Raw genomic sequence first — 25,265 nt, forward strand, 5'->3', positions numbered from 1 at the left:
CAACCTACATACATAGGGAGAGGTTCTCCAGCCCTCTGATCATCTTCATAATCTCCTCTGGACTCCCTCCAGCAGGTGCATGTTCTTCTTATGTTGGGGTCCCCAGAGCTGGATGCAGCACTTGAGGTGGGGTCTCACAAGAGCAGAGCAGAGGGGCAGAATCACTCTCCTCAATCTTCTGGTCACTCTGCTTCAATGTAGACAAGGATACAGTTGGTTTCCTGGGCTGCAAGCACACATTGCCAGGTCACGTTGAACTTCTCCTCAAGCAACACCCCTAGGTCTCTCTCCTCAGGGCTGCTCTCAGTCCATTCTCCACCCAGCCTGTATTTGTATTTGGGATTGCCCCAACCCAGATGCAGGACCTTCCACTTGGCCTTGTTGAACATGATAAGGTTTGCACAATCCCACCTCTCAAACCTGCCACTGTCCCTCTGGATGACATCCCTTCCCTCCAGTGTGTCCACTGCACCACACAGCCTGGTGTCATTGGCAAACTTGGTGAGGTTGCACTCAGACCCACTTCTGTGTCACTGGCAAAGATTTTTCACAGCACCAGCCCCAATACTGACCCCTGAGTCAATCTTCACTTGGGACATCAGTACCTCCTTGTTGACAAGAAGAGGGTCCATAATAGCACCTCACCTTGTTGGCTGCTCTATCACTTGGAGAAGGAACCTCCTGGATTGCTTATGCTTTACTGTGCTGTCTTCTCCAACAGGTATGTCCCCATGAGGATCAGGGCTTGTGAAAGTGAGGCAATTATGTATTATGTAAACCATGATTATTCAAGGTGGAAAGAAGAGTCTGAGAGAGAGTATGGTGGAACTCTATAAACTCAAATGGGCCATGGAGTCACTACCTCTCAGAACATGCAAGAAAGGGGCATCAGATGATGGTTTTAGGTTCAAGACAAAGATGAAGGCAACAAGCTCTGCTCCCGGACAGTTTCTCCCTTTACAGAACCTGTTTTCACAGGATATTGGGCAGTATAGAAGCACCATAATTGGTTTTAGAAGCAAGTCAACAACTGTGAGGAAGATAAATCATCTGAAACACTAAGCTACCCCTCAGATAAGGAAGACCGTAGATCAGAAGTGGCTGTCCTCCCTGCTGGGCATGAGCAGAGCTAGGATACCAGATGGATAAACTTTGCAGCCAAACCTGTTTGACACTGTATCAACCAGACAATTTTTAGAAGTAGATCAGAAGAAACCCCATCACCCTGCAGAGAAGAAGTGCACAAGCACAGCTTTCCTTTCTTATGGGACTATGATCACCTTATTAGCATTAGCAGCATTTCTTGTTCCAGGATAAGTTACACTGTTTGCTATTTTAAAACTTAAAATAAAGATTAAGAGCCCATTCTTATGTTCTTTTTCCATGTATTTTTATGTTCTGTGTTAGCTGAGGACAAAGCTGCAGTTTGACAAGCCCTACGGCAACACTGCTGCCAAAAGCAGCAGCTCTGCCCTCTCATACCACTGGAAAGGACAAATTGGGGGGGGCGGGGGGGACAAAGGGGGGAGTGCAAAATTAGCTTTCAGAGCTGAGAAAATGAGGATTCTCTTTCTTATTCTTCTTCAGCCCTGCTGAAGACAGGGCTCGCTTAGGCTGGTCCCAGGTGCTTATTGACCCATAATTTAATTTGGTGATGTTTCTTCTGACAGCTGTTCCTTGCAAATGATAACTGTCCTCATCCTCCTGAGAACAGCAGGAGTTGGTAGCTGAATGTGGCCTTTCTTGGCCCTGTCAAGCCATTCCAAATTAAAGAAAATCCCTTGCTTATGAAAGGAAACACTACAGAAGTGACCTTTGCTCCATTATTAGAACTTTATTTATCAGTTAATTTTAATCACTGGAATTATTGAAAGATTTTGAACGGTTTTGTAATTCTGTGGACAAAAAAGCTAGTCTGTGGATGATAACACTCTCAAGTGAGCCATTAAAGATTTAATGAGTCATTTAATCACTAAGAGTCAGACCTGTACTTTGATGGTAAGATCCAGTTTTGGGGAGTGATTATCTTCAGACACATCAAAGGGTTTGAATTGCTGAGGGGAGTGTAAAGCCCAGCAGAGCTTCTGCCATGGAGCGAGCAGAGGACTCAGCTTTCTTACAGCAGAGGAGCTTGCTCATGTCCAGTTACAACTTTTTCCTCAGAGTGTTTATCTAGTCTTAAATAGCTCTTCTATGAAACTGATGCTGGTGTTAGAATCCTTGTTGGTTTGTCTCCAATTTATTCATATCAGCTGTTGCAAGGAAAGCAGACAGTGTTTTTGTGAAGCAGAAAAGGGATGCTGCATTCCCCAGCCCACTCTGGAAAATCCTCTTCAGTATAACAAAGGCCATATGAATGCTGCTGTGTGGGGGAGGAGGGGAGGGGCTGGGGGGAAATCATTGGTGTCTAAGAGCAAAATCTGAGGGCCTTGAAGGAAAAAACTAGATTTGCAAACTAGCGTGAGAAAAGATGCACAAAACTGTAGCTCATGTGGGGCAATATTAGCAGAAACTTTAAGTTCCCTGAGGTGCAATATGAGCAAATGCAGTGATGGATATCACAGACCTGCTCTTAAAATCACATTTGCCTGGTCACTGTGTGTGACAGTGACCTAATGCTACTTTCTGTAAGAGCTGACCTGGAGCACTGTAATGCAGCACTGCATGGGGTTTTCTTTTCCTTTTAAATCATATAGACAATGATAAAATTTGTTAGCAAGGTGGCAGAAACAAAGGCAATTCTAGATTAGATTTGGTACAAGTGGAGACAACCTATTTTTACTGAATCTGAGCCTACTGCATCTGACACCCTTTAGATGCAGGTGCAGAAATGCTAAATTGATGTTATTTGCATTATAATGCAGCAACTTGATCCCCGTTATGTGAAGAATATTTATGTCTCTTGTCTTTTCCACACGAGACTAGGACAAATACCCAGGGCAGATGGAGGAGATGATCAGCTGGGCTAATACATGGATCAACACATCATGCCTTTCCAAGGTGGTTAAAGATACCACTGAGTATCTGCACTGGAACAAGATGTTGGCTTAGTTCCCTTCTATAGAGTAATGGACTTAAAGCCCAAGTTGCTACTAGGAGATGCAGCACTAGCTGTAGATGGAAAAGGAGCCTCTGGGATTCAAAGCTTGGCTCTCAATGAGGAGCCCTGCAGAGCAGAAATGCACTCTTCCACCAGGGAAGCAGCCTCTTTGGCTGTGCCCCAGTGCACTGAAAAGCCACCTGCCCCATGCCCATAGTTGTGAACCACTGGGAGCTTAACTCCTCCTTGGCTCAAAACCTCTCTTTGCACTCTCACACACTGCCTGGATGGCCTCAGGCCCACCTTCACCTCGATATCCTTAGCTCCCTGCAGTGAGGGCTCAAGGGAGCAGCATCTGTCAAAGATGTCTCTAGTAGTGCCAGCATCAGGGGAGAGACTCCAGCTTCCCCTTTCCCTGGTTCCCCCCAGGGTCACCCTGTGTATCCCTGGGTAGATGTAAGTTAAGCCATCTCCATCCCGGATAAATTGTGTCACCCAAGGAGCATGAACCTTGAGCACTTGTCCCCTGACAGGGAAGAGCTCCTTGTCCCCCACGAGATGGTGGGCTCCCATGCCTGTGCAGTTGACAACGATGTCATATTCACTGTGCAGCTCCCACAAGTCTGCCACTTTTTTGGTGTATATCTGGGTGCCAGTTGCTTTCAACCTGCAAAAAGTGAGACAGAAAAGAAACCCCTAAACCCTTATGTAATTATTGTGAACATTAATTAATGAGATAGATTGCCTTTGCCTTTACATACTGATCAAGACCAAACAATAGCTAGGACAAAAAGCAAAGAAAATGCCATGGGGGTTCTGTTTTGTGATTGGTGTGATTTGGTAAGAGGTATTTAGCCTGGCTGGGCTGGAAAAAGTACAGTAAGTTGAGAAGGGTCTGGCACCAGACCCTAGGCAAACAGTCAGGTCTTCATGGTCTGATTCATTTTGGTAACAGTACCAAGCTTTAACAGCCCAAGCAAGCTGGGAAACAACAGATTTACTTACCAACTTGCTCATGCTAGTGGCAGAGCTATTGTCCTACCCCCCTTTTAATGTGTCTGTTATATGTTGTCACATTCATTCCCAACTCACCTCCTGAGCTATGTAGCCATCTAGTGCCATGTGCCAAGTCCTAAGATCTGCACTAAGGCTGGGCAGATGTGGCACAGGACCCCCAGGGTGCCCATAACCTTCTGGAGCAGCAGCCAGGAATCACCCAGGATGGCTCAGAGCACTATACATACATGTCTGCTCTTCAGTGAAAGTCACCTCTTCTTGAGATTCACTTTTGAACTCAATTTCAAGTCAAATCCTCCCCTGAACTTGCCTGAATTTTGAAGCTCTTCCCTGTGGAAAATCACTGGTCCTTGCATGCTGTCAGCTGGATCCCATTGTAGGGGTTTTTTGCTGGGGGTTTTAGCATAAGCAAGTCAGGAGGCAGGTCTGTGATGCACTGAGTGGAAAATCCCATCCTCTGCAACATTCTAGCAGCTGGCAAAGTCATCAACTCTACTATGAAAGCAGTGGTTTCCCACAAAGCAGTAAGTGAGCCAAGAATCCAGGGCATAGTTGATGCTCTGGGGCCTGATGTAGCAGGACACTGAAGCTGTCTACAAAGAACAGGGGAGATGTCATGCAGCAGCTGTGGCTGGGCAACTTGCAGGAAGAGCTCCTAAGAGTTGTAGCTAGGACCCTGTCACCACGCCATAAAAAATACACCAATGAAAAAACCTGCTGAAAACTCCTGAATTTGGGCAAGTAAGCAGGAAAAAATTCCTGAAGTCTATTTTTGGCCAAGCAAGGTGGGCACAACAACAATTTTCCTTGTGGATTGCCAGGAATGGTCTATAAATACTGCTCAGGTCACTAGGGGGTTGAGAATTAGTTACATGTTTAATATTCTCTCACTTCTCATCACCAGGGAGAAGAGAAAAAAAAAAAAAGAGCTTGATCATCTCATTAGATTACATCCTTTGAGAAATAAGGAGAGAGCAGAAATCACATGGCAGATACTAAATGGGTTGTACAACTTAGCTGTCCTGCAGCAGAAATTTGCTTCAGTTAGGCAATGAAACATGACAGATCATGTGTACCGAGTAGATGGCACAGACCTCACATGGCACTGGTGCCACAGGAGAACTCCCAGCCCGCTTGGCTGCTACAAGAAGAAATGCTTTTTCACATTTTGCAGTGTGATGAAAGGCATCCAAGTAAGCAGCTGAGCTGGCAATTTGTACTTTGGTGTCAGTACACATCTCTTTACTTAACCCCAAATCAGCTTGCAGCCTGTCTCTTTCTCTCAAGCAGATACAGCCCGTTTGCTCACTTTAGAGGTACTTATTTGGATTAAATACTGACCCCAGTATGTCCCAGGGTGCCAGCGCCCTTTCAGATCGGCATCCTGTCTCTCCCTACAGTTCTCCAAAATTGAGGTATTTGGGGGAAACTTAAAAATTTGGAAATTGGCAGATTTTCTAACTTTGATGTTAATCCAGGCATGAAGCCACAATTCCTCAGAGTGAGTGCATCACCCACATTATGCAGGAAATTTTTTCAAGAAATTTGTTACAAGATGATGCTGTTTAACATTTTGGGTTTTTTTTCACCCAAATGGATTAAGAAATTACTCCAATTGTTGAACAGATTTGAGATTAATTGGTCCAGCTACTTCATAAGAGTAAAGTCTTCACAATAAGACACATTCCTAGATGTGCTTATTCTCACAGAGACTGGATATATCTTCGAAAACAGAGGGATATTATTTGGGAAGTTTGGCAAATGTGGAGCAGCCAAATGTTTTCTCAGGACATGGCATGTTCCTGATGTACCTTCAAGGTCTGGCTGGCCAAGCATGGCCCCTGTGGTTATGTTGGCCCTATGCCCAGGGTCGCTCACACTCCAAGCCCCACTGTACAGACATGCTGGGACAAAGTTGCAAAAATAGGGACTTACACATTTCAGAAAAGTTCTTTATTTATTTCCTGTGCTTCTCCCCAAGCAAGAGCTTGTCGCATTTTCCGCAATGAGAAACAGCCTTTTCCCAGTTTTGCCCAAATCTAAGGCTCTCAAGAAAACCCTGTCTTGCCTCCAGTCCCTCTGCCAGGGTTTCCCTCTGCATGCCCAGCCTGCAGCAAACCCTACCTTTTCTCCAGCCACAGCAGGTAGGATGGGCAGTCACATTTCAGGGTTGTAAAGGCCTGACCAAATTGGTGCTGCGGGAACTTTTGGAGTTCTGCTTCGGACATTGGTCGAAATCCCAGCACAGTATCTGACCAGAAAGGTAACTCTTCCTTGGGGGTGCTTTTAAAGACCTGCCAGCTAAAAAGACAGAGAAAAATATGGGAAACTTCACTGCTATTGCTCTGCCATGTTATGTGTCATGGAAATCTTAGAACAAACCCAGGAGCTCAGGAACCTCTTTCTCCCTATCAGTGGAGCTCTGCAAGGCTAACAGCAATGGGGAAAAATTGCTGCCTGCTCCTGCAACACTTGCCTGGGCAAACAGGCAGAAGGTCAGCACAGCTGAGTGTGAGGGTGGCCCACCAGGGTAAATAAACTACAAAGAGCTCTTCCAGTGATGGTGTATGTACAGAGTGCCCTCATACAGTGTCCCCACCACAACTGCAGACACCTGGCTGGACCTGGTGGGGCCACTTGCACACTTGCTCACCATTCCTTGGGTATCCATAAAGCTACAGTGCTCAGTCTCAATACTCCTAAGAGGCAAATTTCTCAGTACCTAATAGGCAGCATAAAACACCCCCAACACACACACCCCCCAGCAGAATCCCTGTACCTAGCTGCTGAAGCTGGAGGATCCTGCAGTCCCATCCCTATGGAGATGATCCCTGCTGCAAACAACTAGTGGGTGACAGTGTGGAAAACATGGGTTGTTAAAAGATATTCGGTGCTGGTCAGACTTGAGTGGGTCTTCTGTGCACAGCTGTTCCTGAATGTTGCCTAAAAATACATCCTATGTGAGCAGCTACAATGCAGTTTCTTGGGAATATGGACATAAAAGCTATTCCTTGAAGGGAATACCCCTGAATTCTAGCAAAGAAAACCGGTCTGCCTGCTCCAGAATACAGCACAAATGTACCAAAGGCTGCCCCAGGGGTTGTTCTTACCCAGAGACCAGGTGAATGCCAGCCTCCGATGCCTCGGCTGAGTTGCTGATGGCAAAAAGGTAAGTGAAGGTCTCTTTGAACCACTGCTTCTGCCTGTGGATCGGTGTGTCTGCATGTGAACAAAACCAAATGTGCAGAGAGGAATAATGCAAAGAAGAGAAGTATTCAAATGAGTGTCAAGGATATGGGACAGACAGGGAACACAGGTCATGACTCTTTTTTCCTGAGCCTCTATGCACCACTGCACACCTGGATACATGGCATGGGGTGCATGGGCAGTGCTGCCCTGAATTAAACGAACCTGGGTAGATATGAGGGATGAGCATCCCAGCTGCCACATCACTTGTTGTGTTGGGGCTGAACTGGTCTGAAAGGACTGTCACAGAGCAGCTGGGACAAGTCTCTGTGATGCACAGTGCTGTGGACAGGCCGATGACTCCTGCACCCACCACTGCAACCTTGGGTGAGGCCATCTCCAGGACGCAGAGCCAGAGCAGAGAGGTTCCTACCTGCATTTGGAAACAACATATCACACATCATTATCATCCAGGGCAAGTATCAGGCTATGAAATACCCCCACAACATGTAACATAATCCCTCCCAACAATTAACTGAAGGTCAACTGCTGTGCACAACCCGGACTGTGGTTATGATTTAAAAAAATCAGCTTTTGATATGACAAAAAGTTCTGAAAAGTCTTTAAGCAGCCACTACCTCATCCTGAGCACAAGAGAGTGATCTGCATGTGCACCAGTAGTGCTTGGGCCAGTTTGGGGAAGGTTTCCTCAATAAAATCTGAGGCAGTGAGGCACCCATCAAGTTTTCTATTGTGTCAGATGCAAAAGGCACATAGCTCTGGAGAAATTGGCTTTTTTTAAGCTTGTTAAGCCAAAAGGTTACTTGAATATTGGAATCTCCAGCAGTGAGGGCTATCACTGCCTGGGCAGTAAAAGCAAATCACACTGGAGGTCTCCAATCCATTCTTGACCCTTGTACCTGCCAGCATGACTCACTACCTTGGACAGATTCGTGGCCATCCAAGGCTGCCATGCTCTCTTAGCAGTACATGGCGGTCCCCAGGTGCCAGCCAGTCTTGCTGCTCCAAGGGCTTGTATTTTTGCCTCTCTCTGCATTACTTTATAACTTGCTTTATGTCCTGGAGCAGCTCCACTTCACTCCTCATCTGCTGATTGCTACTCCAGGAAGTGCAGTGTCTCTATTTTCCCCTGTCCTGGGCAAGCTTCAGAGCTGGCACCTGTCCTCAGGAGCAGCACACAGCTCTTGGTAGACAGTCACTTGGTCGCCCATTCCAGTGAGGTGCCAGTCTGTGTTCCTGGCCATGGCCAGCTCAGGTCTCACACTGGTGAAGGCACCAAGTAGAACTGAACCATGCAGCTCTGTGCACCCTGCAAACTCCTCAAAGCCAGGACTAAATGGGCCCAGAAGAGAGAGATTAGGCAATCTCAGAGGTGATAAATCCTTTTGCAGCTTTGAACAGGTCAGTAGGGGTGCTCCTGCTGGGTCAGGCACCCCTTCAATAGGTTACTGCCAAAATCTGACCAAGGATGTAGGGGGAAGATCCCTTCTGCCTATGACTAATTTTTTCCTGGAATAGCTACAATATTCATTCTTAGAGAGGATGCTGAGTGAGACAGACCTTCAGCTGTGTGCCCTGATGGTTCTGGTTTCTCCTATGGGGCTTGCTTATCAGTGACTAGAAATCCAGCCTCACTAATTGCTTTCTGAGAACTTTTACTGGAAACCAGTGCCTGCACTTACAAAGACAGGCTGATTTACCACCTTCCTGTGGCTTTTGGTGTCTTTGACATAAATTTAGGCAAGACAGACAACTTGGAATTATGATAGGTCAGGTTTATTTATGAGATCCTTGCTCATAACTGTTCACACAGCTTCTCAGTTACCCCTGATGTTTCACTACTTAAAATTTGATGTCTCTGCTATGTAAGAAGGGAAAGAGCACCAGGAACTGTTGCCTGTCATTGCATTCCTTCTGCATCACAGCCAAGGGTTGTTACAACCCGTCTTCTTCCTCTCTGGGCAACGTTTCTTTCTGTTAATTAGCACATCTTCTTTTACAAGCTGATTACAGAAGTGCCTGCACAGCAGAGGAATAGGATACAGTACAGGAGGGAAAATGGACCCTGGACCAGAACTGCTGGCTTGCATGACTGACACCCAGAAACCCAGTCTGGAAAAATGTTGTGGGAAGGGAAAAGAGAAAGCAAGGAAGAATATTAGCAACAAGAAATTGAGGGGCTGGGTAACAATTCTGTAATTACTGAGGAAAACTGGTTCTGAGAAAGGTATCTAAATACATCTTTATGAATAAACCTCCTCACTCAGAACTGGCAGCTGTGGAAATGGCGTGTGGCTCTCAGAGTGCTCAGTGAGCCTCCCAGCAGTCCATGGAAAGCACAGCCCTGCTTTTTCAGCTGCCCTGGAACATATGCAATGGGTACATTATCCACCTACCAGAGTTGTGCTTTCGGTTGTCCCTCACAACTCTCCTACGCTGAAGCCCTCGGACCACGGTGGAGATTGAATTTCCTGACTGACCTCCCTGTCCCCAGGGAAGAAAGGGGAGCTGTGGCTTGGTGGAGATTCAGGTTTCACAAGTCTACCCAGTTCAGAAGGGATTTTTGCAGATGAGCCAGTTTGATATCAACTGATCCCTATGCTGCAAAATCCAGTGAGGGCAGGAAGGGGCTGCTGACAGTGCTGGAGCCTGTGAGAGCAGCTCAGAAGACCACGATGAGCACCTGTCCAATGCACCACTTTTCCTTCACCTACTGCTGCAGCCCAGGAGCACAAACCTCCATGCCAAAAACTAGCTGGGTGCAAAGCAGAGGCTACACACAGCTTGTATGAGCAAGCACAGCTTGGGCTTTGCAGAGCTACTGACCCTGCTTTGAGTGCAAGGCCCACCTATGGTTCTGCCCTGGCAGCACAGCCTGCACCTTGCTGGGTGGAGGGCAGAGAAGGAGAAACTATTTTTAGCTGATGTGCAGCCCAGCTTAGTCCCAGCAGGGTTGACACTTCTCATCCCCTCAGACAGGCCTGAGCATTTTGCAAAAATCAGCATTTAAAAAGCAGATCAGTTGCAGTAGCTCTTGGGGAGGGAGTCGAATGGTGACAGGTATTGTTTAGCTTTCTGTCCCTTCATAGTGTATGAAGAACAGGACAGAAGCCAGAGAGAGTTACCTGGAGCTGTACTCTCCAGCAAGGAGGACATCAGTTGCCTAATGTGGGTTTTATGTCTCTGCCACCCCCCAGCTTCTCCCAGGCCAGAACGAATTAGTTTTAAAAATACTGAGATACTTTGTGACATGACTTCACCTCCCAACTCCCACAGCTGAGGAGACAATGTCAGCCTCATGTGACACAAGGGGGTCTTTATTCTTTCTTGCCTCAAATAGCTGTATGTCACCACTAAGTGCCACTAACTTTCAGCTCTAACATTGTTCTGGCAGTGGGTAACGTGGCCAATATGGATAAATACACTGCTCCCCAGCACACACACACACACAGAGGAGCATGCACATCCACTGCCAGCTGCAGCTGCAGCCCACAGACACAGCAGGCTGGACGCTCTTAGCTTGTGTCGCAATCCGGCTGGCCTACCAAAATAAGCATATTTACACACCCAAATAAACAGTGGAAAAAGCCCAGCTGAACTGTTGACCAGAAAAGTTAGAACAGGAAGTAACTAAAGAAAGCCAAAACCTGTTATATTTGAAGGGCTTAGTTTGTTGGTTTTTTTGTTTTTGTTTTTTTTTTTTTTTTTTTTTTTTTTTAACTGACTCTCATCATTAGTAAGTGCTGAAACACTGTTTTGAATCATGTGAAGCCTCTGGTACTCGGGAGCAAAGGCTCAAGCCTTTCTGAGCTTCTGGAGGGGCTCCTCATCCACCAGGGCAGCTGTACCACTGTCCCCGTCAGTGCATGCCATGGAATACTTTTTCACTTCTTTTTTTTTTTTTTTTTTTTTGTTGATTACTTTTGTTTTATTACTTCCCCAGTTTACAAGCACTCTTGGTGTTACTTCCTTTCACATGACCCCAGAGAGGGATTTTTCTGGGCAAAGACTGATTCATTCTTGGGTGATTGCTGCAAAGGAGCTCCTGATTTTGGCCTTTTGACCCTGGCCAGGTCCCCTTTCTGCTCTTTGGGCTGCCCTGTCAGACATACATTTAGGAAGTGCTGCAGGAGGAAGGCGAGGATGATCTTTCCTCACCGAACAAAGGACTCTAGAGGCTCCTCGGGATCCCCTCAGCCTTTCTGCACACACAGCACCGCTGGCAGAAAGCAGGATTCCCAGGTGCTCACAGACAGCCACTGCCACAGGGGACCCCGGGAGGCCTCAGCTCCTCCTTCAGGCGGCTGGTTTGCAAGCATGGGACACACCTGCGAAGGGATGGCAGGGATACCCCTCCATTAGCCACCGGCAAGAGCCGCTTTCACCATGAGCACCTACACACCGAGCGACGCTCTTGCTTTCCTCCCAAAAGGCAGAGGAAATCAATCCTCTCTGCGATCCTTGCCCCCCCAGGGCCGGCATGTCGCCGCTCAGGGCGGGGAAGAGGGAAACGGGAGCAGCTGCGATCCCGGGCCTTCCCCCCAGCTAAGCCCTGCGGTTCACCCCTCCCGCCCCGGTGCGTGGGCTGAGCCCTCCCTGCCCGGCTGCGGGAGATGGGATCTGCCCGCGGGAATTCCCCACGCAGCCACTGCGGGCGCCTCCCGGCCCTCGGCAGCAAAAGGGCTCCGGCATCCAACATTTACTTCTTCACCCAGAAGTACGGTCTGGAAACAACCCAAGCGGGGAGAGCAGGCGATACCTGGTGAGGAGGAGGCCCCGGTCCCGCCTGGAAGAGCCGGCGTCCCGGGCAGCGCGGGGGCCGCCGCTCCCCTGTCCCGGGGCGCTGCCGGGGCCCGGCTCCGCTCCCGCTGGATGAAGGAGCTGTTTGTGCCCAGGCCCAGGCTCAGGCCGCCTCCGGCGCTGGCAGCGCTCCCGGAGCGCCCGGCAGCCTCTGCCAGGGCCGGGCTCTCTGCCGCCTGCCAGAACTTTCCCCCCTGATATTCCTTCTGGGGGAGGCCCAACTGGACCCGCTGTGCTACAGGGAATACATTGTCCTTTTCCGTCCCTCACAGGCAGTCATGTTTGAGTGCTTTGGAGCTGCCTGAGGATTGCCACAGCGCTTGGGCAATGGCGCGAGCGGCCGGGAGGGGAACTCCAGCCTCCACAGGTCGCTGAGGAACGAGCGGGCTCCTGCCAGACCGCAAATCCCTAACGAGCGCAGCCAGGCAGGGCTGTTTTCGGCAGGAAAACATGAGTTTGTCAAAAACAAACCTCTCTGCAGGAGCCCTGGGATGAAATTGCATGCCATATTCCTCGGTTTATTGCCTCCCGGGCCTTAGCCGTTGTCAGGATATTTTGGCTAATATTTGACAGCCCGAGCATTCGTCCCTGAACACTCTCAGCAGGACAATATTTGCCGACCGCTCCCCTCCAGCCCTGTGGAAGAGCATTTGCAATGGATCTTTGAAGCAGGTGCCTTTTCTCTGTAGCCATTTGAATTCAGACCAGCAGCCATCCAAAGGGTATCTGTATGAAGAGCAACAGCGTGCGCCACACACGGTGGATTGTTCTTGCCTCCCAGTCTAGCTGTGCTCTGAAAACTAAAGCCATGATATATTACATATCACTGATCTTTAAGATAAATAAATTTTTAAAGGATTGTCCCTTCAACAGTGACAGGAATAAGGCATAATTCTCCCAAATTATTGTATAGCTAGATTTTTTTGAGTGTTCTGAAAATAGGGGATTAAGACAGGGAAGGCAGCAGAAAAACAGAGGTTTGCTTGTTTAGAAGTTAAATTTTTGGTGGGCTTGCTGTATTGTAAAATGAACACTGGTCTAAGTCATTGCAGGATATCTGCAATAGCTTTGGAAAGGATCCTCTCGCATATGGAAATCTACAAATATAAATGGAGGTTGCAGTTCCAGCTAAGATAAAAAATGCCTGCTACTTCTCCTCCTGAGATTCTACTGCTTATTGCTTAGAACTTTGCCAAATTTGAATGATTTGGATCACAACGTTCTGTGACAGATGTTTGTGTAAGTCTGGATGTTTCAGGGAATTCTCAGTGTGTTTTTTTCCTAAGAATAAGATGCAGGAAATTCAAACTGGTTTGGGATACCAAATCTAATAATAATATTATTGAAAAGAATATTCTTTGGGCTAAAGTATTTTGCAAAGGTGAACAAACACATTGTGTTTGGTAAAGTGCAAGTCATGATTTGTGTGTTTGGGAAGAGACTGCCAGCCTTCTGGCACAGAACAAACACAGCCCTGATTGTACTTGGAGCTCTTCCTGAACCATGACTGGCAGTGGCATCCCAGCACACCACCAACTCAGCTTGAGCAGTGCTTAAGAAGTGTTTCCTTTTACCTTAGCATTCCCTCTGCTGTGTGTGCTATCCTGAACAGGCAGAAATGATCTCTCTGAACACAGCAGTGCTGACCTATTTCAGATCTTGTGAATGGCATGCACCATTTTTGCAATCTGCCCATTCCTATTGAAAAGCTTTGTGAAAATATTTACTGAGAGATAGCCCAACCATTTAGGATGGTTGTTTTGCCATGCTCCTGATTACCTCAGTCAAATCCACTTTTTAATTTCATCACTGGCAGTGGAGAAAATCTTTACAAGAATCACCCCTTGGTGCTGTTTTGTTCTTATTCCTATGCAAGTCTGTTCATCTCCACGTGGATTATGAGGCAATGTTAATAACTAAATGCCTATGAGCATTCCATAGCTGGATCCTACTTATCTGCAACAAATGCCCAAGCGGTAGCTATGGCTTGTATGTTAGCCAGGAATGCAAAGACAGAAGAGGGGTTTGTCCCTAAATGAGATATTCCCCATTACTTCTGATTATTCATGCACCTAGGTTAGTAATTTTTTAAAGTGTTGTTTTGTCCAGAAACTGGAATCTGTAATCACTGCTTATATACTACAAAAAAGGATATTTTCCCATATGAAGTATATACTTCTTAGGCTTGATTGAACTCAGTGCTCTTGAAATCAGTCTATCAGGCTTGATTTAAATTTCTCAGCTTTAGCAGCAACTATTTGGACCATTCACTGCAGTTACTTTCAGAGAGGAATGTAAATCACCTGGCAAGGATGCATGAAGCCTTCAAAACGCAAATGATGAAGGAAAGCAATGAGTGTAACTTGATCAGAAAATACAAGATTAATAAAATATGCATGGAATGTTGATTCATTTGCACTAATTAGAGATTTAAGGGATGTGAAGAATAAATAGGTTCCTTAGATGCTCGGAGGGGACAAATAACAACAGAGCTATGAATTGCTGCAATTCTTATTTTCCTTGCACTGTCAGCCCACTCCAGTTCCCTCATGAGGAAGCTATAGTTATTCTTCACGTGCACTGAACACCATGTGCTTACAAGTACATTGTTCTGTCAATCCTGTGGTACCTGCTCTCTCTTCTGGTAACTCACACATTCCTCAGTATCTGCAGCTGTTTTTGTCACTGCTGGACATGTCTGAGGGACTACTGCTCCAGTCAGCATATACAAACAAAGGCAAGAAAGAATCATGTTTTGCCTGCAACTGAAATGCAAAACATGTCACATTTTTAATGCACCTTTTGTCATAGTCACCACTTAACACATTACCCAAATCTTGGTTTACACCTGCAAAGACAAACAGGGAAAAGACATGACATGATATTTGTCATCCTAAACCATAGGATCTCCATGCCAAAACACCAGCCAGGCCTCTTTAAGGGAGTGTGAACCAAATGAAGAGTTGGTGATAGAAGTTCATTAAATCAGGTAAAGGTGTAAAGATTAAAAAATGCGTGTCTGACTTTATTCTTGCACATAATTTCAGATAATAAATACACATTTAAAAAAACTCATTGAAATATATTGTATTAAATCCACAAATTCTGGGCAAACAAACTTTCCTATGAGTACATATTTCCCCCATGTAACCAAAAGACACGCTCCATGTAGTACAGAATCTTGTACAAAATTATTAGGCTATCAGAATATAGACGTGTTTTAGTCTTTCTTCCTCTGAGAGCTAACTAATTGTCAGCATTGAGTAGAATTTTCCCTTATAGAATAAACTCAGTTTTTCTCAACTCTCTATTTTCTTTTTAGTCCTTGTGTCTAATTTCTCCCCCTGGAATCTGTTCTAGGATTCAGACAAACATGTTTCAGATGTTTGTAAAGGGCGCAGGATGAATCCAGAGCCTCCTTTTTGCAGTCACAAATGCCTTTCTGGACCAAGAGCCCATGGCACAAGTGAGCTCACCTTTTCCTAAGCCTTTCCAAAAGGCACTCACAGGCCATGCACACTGCTGAGCCAAATGCCACTGAGGCTTCCTAAATGACTGCACCTAAGGGGTTGGTAAAATAAACCTGTGGAAGACACAGGAGAAGGCAAATAAGTCTTTCATTCCATGCCAGAGCTGGGATGTCAGGCCATTTTGTCTTTCCACAGAGCCACTACACAAAAGCCCTCAGCCTTCAAGGAGTCTTCAACCCTTGTTCAGACATTCAGGGTGTCAGCCAAAGCATATGATAACCACACATGTTTGCATAGCATCTTTTTTCTACATAGTTGGTTAAATTACAGAATTTTGCACAGAGAAATTGAATGATGCCGTTAAAGTAGAAAATACATATTTTTGTATAAGATATTAAACGTTAAAAATACAATTTTGAAATGCCAAACACATGTACTTATTATTTTTCCTTAGTTATCATTAAACTAATAATAGTTGCTCGTATTCTTATATTTAACTCAGAAAGGTATGTCCTTAACAAATTGCAAGGCTATCTAATACAACTGGGTATCAAATTTCGGACAAAAACATTTGCCATCATGCAATAGTGACCAGCAATTAAGGCAGATAAGGACTCTAATTCATTATCTCACAGAACCATTGTGTAACTCCAGAGACATTGAAGAGCACAAAAAATTTGCACTAAGATAAGGATGACAAATACAAACATAAAAGGACTTGTGTACTGAAGTGAGGAGCTGTGAAAATTAATTCTTATGAGAACTGAAATGAAAATATGCCCCATAGGAACAGAAGCATTTGTTCTCAAACTCAGTGCTCTCTTGCAAGAGGATTTAAAAAATCTATGAATACTTAAGAGAAAGAAAACTCACCCTGATTTTCCTGCATTTATAATGCATGACTAGTGTTAAACATATATTTGCCCATATGGAAAAAACAAGCAAATAGAAATGCTAGAGACACAGAGATACATGCTATTTCCTTTTTTTTAAAGTAATATTCTTCCTCAGGTTAAAGAATAGGATACCCCAAGGCAACCTCCATGCTACTGATGCATAAAATCACAAAAGATGTACCTGTAAATCAACAAACATTTTATTTCCAAGGAAAAACAGTAACATCATTAGTTCAGGGAAATTCAGGGTCATTTGAATTAAAGACCAAATACCAACTGACTTCAGTGACAAGAGGAAATGGCTTTTGGGGTTAAACCATCAAGTTCTTGGAGACGTAAGAACGGAATCAGTTACTCAGCAGGTAAGGAAGTAGAAAAATTAATTGTAAATATTCTTTAATACCTTGTTAGAAATAGACTGTACTGTTCCTAAACGTTATGAGTAGTGAGTTTTAAGATAGATGGGTTTAGATAGAGTTTTGAGATATTAAAAGAGGGAGTATCAGTGTGAAAAAATCCCAAAATAAGGAAAGAATTTGGAGCTCTGTGTGTGGGGAGGGTGGTTGTAAGGCAAGACAGTACCAGTTTAATTCCTTGTTATGTGTATTGCATGGTGGTGGTTTTTTAGCATGATTAAACCCTTATTTAAGGCAGGGCAGGAAGAGTTTGGCAGTAGATCTTGCAGATAAAGAGAGCTGCTCTGCTCTGGGAAGTGGAGGGGGACCTGAAAGCAGTGGAAGAATACTGGGTTTGCTCTTCAGCAAAATAAAAAACCACAGCATGTGAGTAATCTGATCTTCAGTCATCAAAGTATGTATTCAAGTCATTCTCAGAATAATGATGGGATTACTCACAGGGGGAAGGTTAAGCGCTTTTGCTGAACTCATATCTGGACAGAAGCCACAGTATTCTATGCAGGTCTTTCTGGAGGTTTTCCCTGCAAACACTGGAACACCCACAGAACTGTAAGAAGCATGAAGACTCCTTTCTGCTTTCTATGTAATTATCTCAGAGACACTCCCTAAACTTAAATTTACTGATTTTTGCTTGCTTCAGAGCATGTTGATCCTCATATAGGTATTATTTTCTCCTAATACCAGGACCAAATTCTAGGACAGTGCAGTGAAGAATAAAATCTTTTATAAGGGGATATAAACCATTATTCTGGTTTCAGAAATCATTGAAACTAATAAAACTGTGCAAATATAATTTAAAAATGTGGCCATTAATTTCTACAGCATATAGAATATCTACTAATATAGATATCTTTTGGGGTGGGTACATGGCAAAGATCAAGGAAGACTTGTTTTGATGAGACCATGCCATGAGAACAGGGGCCTAAGAGGGAAAAACACTGATTTCAAACCAGGGAGGACTGAATTCACACAACCCAGGCAAGAGAGGGCTGTCTGAACCTCAACAGCAGATGTTCCTGTGCTGCTCCCCTCAATCCAAGGGTGGTCAAGCAAAGGAGATGCAGATCCTCAGACAAGGAAGAGAGCTCTAGAGATAGACTGAAAAAGGAGAGGTGGGAGAAAGCCATAAAAGAAACAGCCAGAATGATGCATTCCTATCTATCAGTTTTCTATGGTCCAGAGTCATAAGGTAGAACTATTGCACCAACAATAAGTGTTGATGCACATGAGGTGTAGCAGCAGTGGGATGTTTTGACACTTTGACTAAAACTACCGTCTTTGAAATTCTATATTTCTAACTGGTTAGATATAATAAGGAAAAAATGAGTTACAGACATCTAATCTATGAGAAAAATGGTGAGTGGAAACCGTTTCTACCAAAAATTAATAACTAAATCCACTTCTCTGCAGAGAGCCTGAATAAAAGCCATATGCCATTTATTCTTTTCCACTGAGGACTACGAAGACCTTGCTGGAGGCATTTGGCAATGTTGCTAGTCTAGCTCTTAGAAGTTATGAAAAATCTGATGCTAGATCTAATCTTAAATAAGTGAGAAAGGGTGCACTGAAGTAATAGTCTGGAATGAATATGACTTTAAATGGGATCAGGCAGTTTGGTTTAATCTAAACTAAAACAGCAGTAGATCCAGTGAACTTTTTTTATTCCTAAACCCCTAATAAAAATACACTTGCCATTCAACAGAATGAATATACAAACTATTTGCACATTTTGCAAACTTAGTATTATTTTTTCAGTCAGAAGCTGTGCCATAGAATACTTTCCTTTTGTTAGCAATGGCACCATTTCTAGTAGAAAACTTGAAAGAAAAAGAAAAAGAATAAATTACTTCAAAATTATCTACATGACCTGATGCAATGATACTGACAACTGCAACAGGAAGAGACCAGGCAGGGCACTTTGTTGTAGGTTGACAAATCTAACTGCAGAAAATGTGAAGCAAAGAATTGGCATATTTTTTTTACATACATGTAATCAGGTAGGTTCCGACATTTAGAGAAATCATTCCAACTGGTCACAGCAAGTCAGACAGGTGTTTTAAAGTCTGGGTAAGTTAGATAAGGGATCTAGAAATCCTACCAAATTTTCTGCAGTAAGTCAGTCACTTTGAAAAGGTTTCATACAATTGCTCTATTGAAAAGGGAAGACAGAATACAAAGTAAAAGGCACAGATGTTATAGAACAGTCACATTTCTTGAATACACAGATCATATAAATTAGATAGTGATTAAAATTGGGAACAGCCATTTTGCTACTGCTTTATTTGTCAGTGCTGACTCTTTCTTGACCAAACATCTCTATCTTTTCTAATGCTGCACCACTATGTGCTGGAGGAGTCTTTTCTGAACAGCTTTTCTTGTTTCTTCCCATTTCTGTAGCTTCCACCAAAGTATTAGTCAATGGTTTTCCCAGTGTTTCTGGAAGCATTATGGTTAAGATTCCACTCAGAAGAGCCATGATTCCAACAAGCAACTGGAAGAAATAAACAGTAGCTGTAAAGGTAAATAAGTCTTTCAATCTAACAATAGTTTTGATCTTGCTTGAAAGTAAATCTAAAATAAAGCACAAAGAACTGCAAAGCAAAGATCATAATTCTTAAATGTTGCCTGTATAAAAGATCTACCTTTTTGTTGCATAAATGAAAAGATTATGCAGCAGAATTAATGAATGAGCAAGTGAAGTGTTTTGTTCACAAGGGATCAGTACAGTGCAAGCAGGAATAATTCTGTTTGAGTAAACAACACATATTACCTTCATTCAGCATTTCAGCATCAGGAGTGTATTTAAGAACTGATTCTAGGATTGCATACATTTTTTTTACAGGCATGTTTGCAGAGCTACAATTTCCCTGCCACCTGTAATCTCAGTTCACACTCCAGCTCCTGTGTACCTGTACCTGTGTGCTTGTTGCTTCTCCACACAGCCAGATTGGAATTTCTCAATATGGCTCATTGGCCCAGAGCCACAGAAGTGCACATCTGTGCTCAGGAGAGCTCGTCAGCATCTGCTAGCTCTCAACAGGAATACTTTGCTAAATTCAGTTTCAAAGAACTGTCAGGAGTGCAGGCATCTACTGCCATTTGCACTGGGATCACTGGATTTTGGATTTGTCCATGGTGTACACAATTCCACATCAACAGCATAAGTGGTGCAAGGATCAGGATAATGTGGGGTCAGTAGAGAAACACTCCCTTGTTCCAGGAATATCTACACTTTCCATTCACATTCCCTTCACACAGACATTTCTATGTCTTGTTCAATGACAACAATTCCCACTTTGCTCCTCTGAGTACAGAACAGCATTAAACCCCTGACAGTCCTCGAACACCAGGTTATAAATGACCTAATTCCCTCTTGATAGAAAAGCTTTCACACAGAACATCATGCCTGGTCTCAGTGTTTTTCCATTCTGTGACTGTGAACTTTGATGCTGTATTATCTTTATCTTGCCCTGTGCTGATTCTGAAGTCTGTCCTTTGTTTAATGCATTCTTTCCAAGGGTGAGAGAGAACATTTGGAATCACTGTGCCTATGTCTCTCACATAGAGCTTGAGACAAGAGCTGCCCAGCTACCATCTGCAGCTAAGCCAGACTTTAAGTCAGAAAGGTGCTTTAAAATCAGAATAACCTTGAACAGTGCTATTTGCCTGTCCATGCACCATGCTGGTTTTGCTTCTCTTCCCTTCCAAAAAAAAAGGACAGTTTGTTTCATGTATTCTTTTGAGAAGCAAAATGCATTGTTGCATACCCTCCTTTTTGTATTTGCAATAAATATAGAGCCAGACCAAAAAAAAAAAAAAACCAAAAAACCACAAACTGTTAAATACTACAAACTACAGTGAAAATAAAAGTCATGGTCTTACCATGAAAGTTAAAAAAAAATTTAAAATCCTAGCAGTAATAGGACTAGAGGAAATGGCACAAACTGAGTGAGATCCTTTTAGACATGTATGTGGCAAGAGTGATACTTAAAAATACATTCCAAAATAATAAAATCTCATCTCTGAGTGTCAAATTTCTTCTCTACTATTCAGACATGATTTTCTCTCATGGAAAGACAGGATAAATTGACACATGGCAGCTATTCCACAATATCCTCTTTTATGTACACCCTTTAGTCTGTCAGAAGTTTATAACTGAGGATATTGGGGTCTGTAAAGGATATTGAATCTTAGGGACACCCATAAATTTGGAGTGTATGAGAACTGGGTCACTAGTGATACTCAAAAGAACAAGCTTAAAGTAACACTGTGTGCTTTGAATATGCGTGTCTTTTCTCTTTTCGTTCTTCTTTTTAGACACTTGGCATTCTTCTCATGTTTTCCCTCCTCATGAACCTACCTCTCATTCCCCTGAGAACTCTCACTATTCTGTAAGTGTACACACCACCATCTTTCCTGCCTTTTCATCTCAGCTCTCATAACTTTATTTCATCCCATGTTAGTTTCCTTTTTTTTTTCCTTCTCTATGTGAAAGCTGCTGCATGCTGAGTAATTGAGTACATTTCCCTCCCTGACCCTCGAACCCTTTTCCAGTATTTCCTACAACAGACAGAGTATGAAATAATTAAGTCACAGTGTATTAATTCAAGGACAGCTACCTTTTCAAGGGCAGTAGCCACAGTTATCAATGAAGGGACTCACATTTAGTAAAACCAGCTCTTTTGCAGTCTTGGCACACTTCTTCATAAGTCATCTGACATAATTTAACCCTTTGCTTGCGCACTACAAATGTATCCATTTTGTATGTATGTATTTACTATTTTAAATACACAATTCAGTATCAGAAAATGTTCTGATAAGGTCAAATGCTTATGTGTACAAATAAAGTGTATTTGTGTTATTGTACAAGGTATTTAAGTATGTTTAAGTATGTTAAAGTTAATTTGAAAGCTATACATGGTTAAATGCATTGTGTTTTCAGGGTATTAATTTGAAATCTGACTTTTTGCTTAGTCAAATTCTTAGAGTGTTCCCAACATTTCAGTACAACCAGCAGCTTCTAACAGATACCACAGAAACCTTCAGAAAATATTTATCATAATTTTTCTTATGTCCTCTTCCCTTTCTGGAGCAACATTTATAATTCTGCAGTGATCTAAGACTAGAACTTGATATATATACTCCAGAACAAAAGATAATTTGAATTAAATGTACCTACAAAAGAATGCCTTTACTTCTGCAAACAAATTATTATTATAGTCTGTTATATATTTATATTTATATTTATATTCACATCTGATGGCTCTGAACCAATCTAAAATGTGATCTTATCGACAAAATTCCTACTTCAACAAAAAAGGTTATATTTTGACATGAAAAACCAATAGTATTTGACAGAGGGTTTGTATTCATTTATTAACATCAGTGTGGGTTTATAAAATTTCTAATTTATGTTTTTTCTGAGAGAAAAATCAACCCTGTTAAAGAGCTATTGCAACATAATTCTTAACAGCTGCGAAACAGAAATAGGTTGTATAAGGAGCAGTTGTTTTACTGCACATTTTCTATAAAGTTGTCACATGAAAAACATACTTGGCAAGTTATTCAATTTATAGACTTATTGAAGATTTATAGCCACTCAAGATGCTTGCAGTACTCACAGGTGGCATAGCTGTGCATGAGGCAGAGTGCCAAACAAACAGCAGTAGTAACTGTTCAACAGTGTGTGGTGTTTGCAATAGAGCAGGGTGATCTGTATCAGTTTACTTACAAATGTAATCCATTTGATTTCACTTCCATTCCAAAACACTTACTTGACCTGAGACTTGGCATGCTATGCTCCAACTCAAGGCAAGCCTATTTAATAAACTGACAAATGCTCTATAACAGGAGCTAATAATGGAAACATGTTCACTGTGAACTACTACTCAACTCTACAAAAACTCTGGATAACTTTTGTACCCTGAGAGTTGTTCATAGCTGAAATAATTCCTGTGTTTATATTGCCATTTGCACTGCTCTCCAAAACATCTGAGCACTCCCCCAGCTGTGGTTTAACTGCAGCACTTCTGCACAGATAACTCTTATTTCAGACAGTAAAGGCAAAATGCTGACAAGAGGAAAAAAGACATGTTCTCCCATGACCACTCTGCTGTGCAAATGTTTCTTTGTCTTTCCTGGGATCATATCTTGATGGAGACGTTGTTAAGAAAGAAAACATTTTTAGAAACTGGAAGAAATAAATTCATTTGTGGTCTCCTTCATCCATCCTTGGTAGCTTTCATCGAAGACAACCAAAAGTAATCAATTTAAATAATGAAATGAGCTCACAAGAATTCTCTGAAACAATCTATAAATAAAGATTTTTTTAGTTGCCAAATCAAAGGGACACAATGTCCTTGTTTAGGAAACTCCACTATGGTGGATAAAATTTGACTAAGAATCCAGGTTAAAGACACATCCCATTACACTTTCAATTTCTGACATGTATAATCAACATATAACAGCAGTGCCCTAGTCACAGTGAATTCTAAGGGGTTTTTGAAAGAATTTAAACTATTTTAAATCATTAATAAACATTACTTGAAGCTTTAATACAGATTTTGTAATTAATCCGGTTTTACATATATAGGCATAATTTATCCTTCAGGAGAAAAAATGGATTGAAAATTGCTGCAGGATTTCTAAGCAGGAAATGCTTCATAACAGAAATGCAATGAAGAAATGTGATTCATGTGTGAGCAGGGAACACATAAAGTATTTTGTCCAAAGTGGATCTACTGCATAATGCCCAAAGTACATAAAGGAATGGTCCCACCTCTCTTTTTTGGGGCAACTGGTGGTAAAAGACAAAACGTAATGGTAACCTGACCTGGGTCTGCTGCTTGTCTCAGTAATTGTTTCGTTCTGTTCTGGTGAAAAACACACAACAGGAGCTTTGGGACAGGTGTGGAGAACAAATACAGTAAGCATAACACCTTGATATTTTGGGAGGCTATTCCAAAGATGCATCCCAAAGAAGCTGTGGAAAATGTTAAGGCATAATTTTAAAAAATCCAGCTACCTGTGGTGACTTCAGGAATGGAAGAACTATGCCTTTGAAAAAAAGTGAAACTAAAGCAGGAGCATGGTCAAAAACTGCCGGGCCTTCAAAAAAGTCTGGACTATGATACTTCCTAAATGTTACATGGTAAATGCAGAATATTTTTATCAATTTTATGCTGGGATTCAGAGCATAAATAGTTTTCTGTCTTGCATCACAAAAACTTTTCTGAATATTTTAGTGATTCAAAGTCTCTCTTTTGCTTTAGCAGCATATTTTTAACAATATGAGGCTACTAGTCTTTGGGACTTGAAAATTTCAAACTAGAATGGTTTACTCTATTTTCTTTTTGAAATACATGTTCAGCTTTTGGTTCCTTTGTCACAGGAAAAACATACTTAGTAAGTTACTAAAGAGGAAAGAAAGTCACACATATGCCTTTTCCAAAACCATTCACCATTGAAATAAATACCTACAAGTGGCATGAAAATCCAGACACTTCTCAGATAGACACAGAAAGGAGCAACCACACTTCCTACACGGCACATCATGCTTCCACTTCCAACAGCGAGTGATCTACACAGAAAAGAATTTGAGTAAGAATTCTGGCCGTTAAAGGAAACAATTAGAAATGCACAGACGCTTAAAACATCAGTAAGATTTGTGTCTTTAAGCAATTCTACTAAGAAGCTGTTGCTATGCCAATGTAAATTTATATTGTAGTGAAATTCAGCTGCTTCTGTAATTAAGATTAAAAATATAATTCTCATTCAGCACAGATCACGGGATGAATAACCAGGACTTATAAGAAAGGCATAAAAAAATGTTTAATAAAGTATTGGGTAGTCTTCTAGTTCCCCAATGGAACCTATCAATGCACATGGAATGCAAAATAAATAAAAAACTATGGTACAGCCAAACTCCAGACAGCTCTGAGGCAGCTGAAGAACTCATCCCATCCCAAGTCTTTCAGATCACCACCAGTGATGCCAAGAGCTGCTGGATCTTGTATAGAATAACAAATTAATTAATGAAAATTAATTAATTAATGAAAAATACATAACTGGCAAAAGTTCTTACCTTACTATTGTTGGGTACAGTTCTGCTGTGTAGAGATATATAAGGCCAAATGCCACACCTATGGAAAATTTTCCAGCCATATTTGCTAAGATAATTAATATATTGAAATCCTATTGAAAGAGAGCACAAATAAATATATCACCAGAAAATTACACCCTTCCAAACATAATTTACATTCTTCAAAAGTTGTGATCCTTCAAACAATAAGCAATACTCATTGCTTTCTTTTTAAAATTGCTCAGTAAGTTACTAGTTTCCACATCACTTTTTACCAGTCCTGGTTCACTGAAGCCCTGGGAGTGTTTATATGTGACTCCAGCAATGACATTGAAACTT

At 42.6% G+C, this 25,265-nt stretch overlaps 2 protein-coding genes across 11 annotated transcripts in view; both read right to left on the reverse strand.

Annotated features, from left to right (window-relative positions):
- Positions 1-1,814: 1,814 nt before the first annotated feature.
- DDO (D-aspartate oxidase) lies at positions 1,815-12,160 on the reverse strand. Of its 6 annotated transcripts, none has more exons than XM_041478071.1 (7): positions 12,024-12,160; positions 11,423-11,592; positions 9,661-9,748; positions 7,469-7,676; positions 7,168-7,276; positions 6,182-6,358; positions 1,815-3,707 (listed from the first exon to the last, which is right to left on the reverse strand). In XM_041478071.1, exons 4-7 carry the CDS (start codon positions 7,638-7,640, stop codon positions 3,140-3,142), a joined length of 1,026 nt encoding a protein of 341 aa, XP_041334005.1. In that variant the 5' UTR covers positions 7,641-7,676; positions 9,661-9,748; positions 11,423-11,592; positions 12,024-12,160; the 3' UTR covers positions 1,815-3,139. The 6 variants fall into 6 exon arrangements, with proteins under 6 accessions (XP_041334005.1, XP_041334004.1, XP_041334001.1 ...); XM_041478070.1 differs by having other exon boundaries at positions 11,377-11,592; XM_041478067.1 differs by lacking the exon at positions 9,661-9,748.
- A 595-nt stretch (positions 12,161-12,755) lies between these two features.
- Positions 12,756-25,265, reverse strand: part of SLC22A16 (solute carrier family 22 member 16) — a 37,442-nt gene continuing 24,932 nt past the window's right edge. For 2 of the 5 annotated variants that reach the window (XM_041478132.1, XM_041478133.1), the window contains 3 exons: positions 24,930-25,039; positions 24,326-24,425; positions 15,069-19,337 (listed from right to left, as the gene is read on the reverse strand). In XM_041478132.1, the coding sequence (XP_041334066.1) occupies positions 19,125-19,337; positions 24,326-24,425; positions 24,930-25,039 (423 nt within the window). In that variant the 3' untranslated portion in view covers positions 15,069-19,124. Of the gene's footprint in view, positions 12,865-14,717; positions 14,830-15,068; positions 19,338-24,325; positions 24,426-24,929; positions 25,040-25,265 lie in introns of those variants that run through there. The other 3 variants (XM_041478134.1, XM_041478136.1, XM_041478135.1) reach the window with 3 other exon arrangements.

The sequence above is a fragment of the Pyrgilauda ruficollis genome, unplaced genomic scaffold, assembly GCF_017590135.1.
Source record: "Pyrgilauda ruficollis isolate IOZ18807 unplaced genomic scaffold, ASM1759013v1 scaffold43, whole genome shotgun sequence".
Classification (NCBI taxonomy): Eukaryota; Metazoa; Chordata; class Aves; order Passeriformes; family Passeridae; genus Pyrgilauda; species Pyrgilauda ruficollis.

Coding starts and splice junctions, on each gene's coding strand:
- DDO (XM_041478067.1), bottom strand. CDS start 7,640: ATGGCCTCACCCAAGGTTGCAGTGGTGGGTGCAGGAGTCATCGGCCTG. Junction 7,277..7,468: donor CATCCCTCATATCTACCCAG/GTTCGTTTAATT, acceptor GTTCACATGCAG/ACACACCGATCCACAGGCAG. Junction 3,708..6,181: donor CTGCTGTGGCTGGAGAAAAG/GTAGGGTTTGCT, acceptor CACTTTTTGCAG/GTTGAAAGCAACTGGCACCC.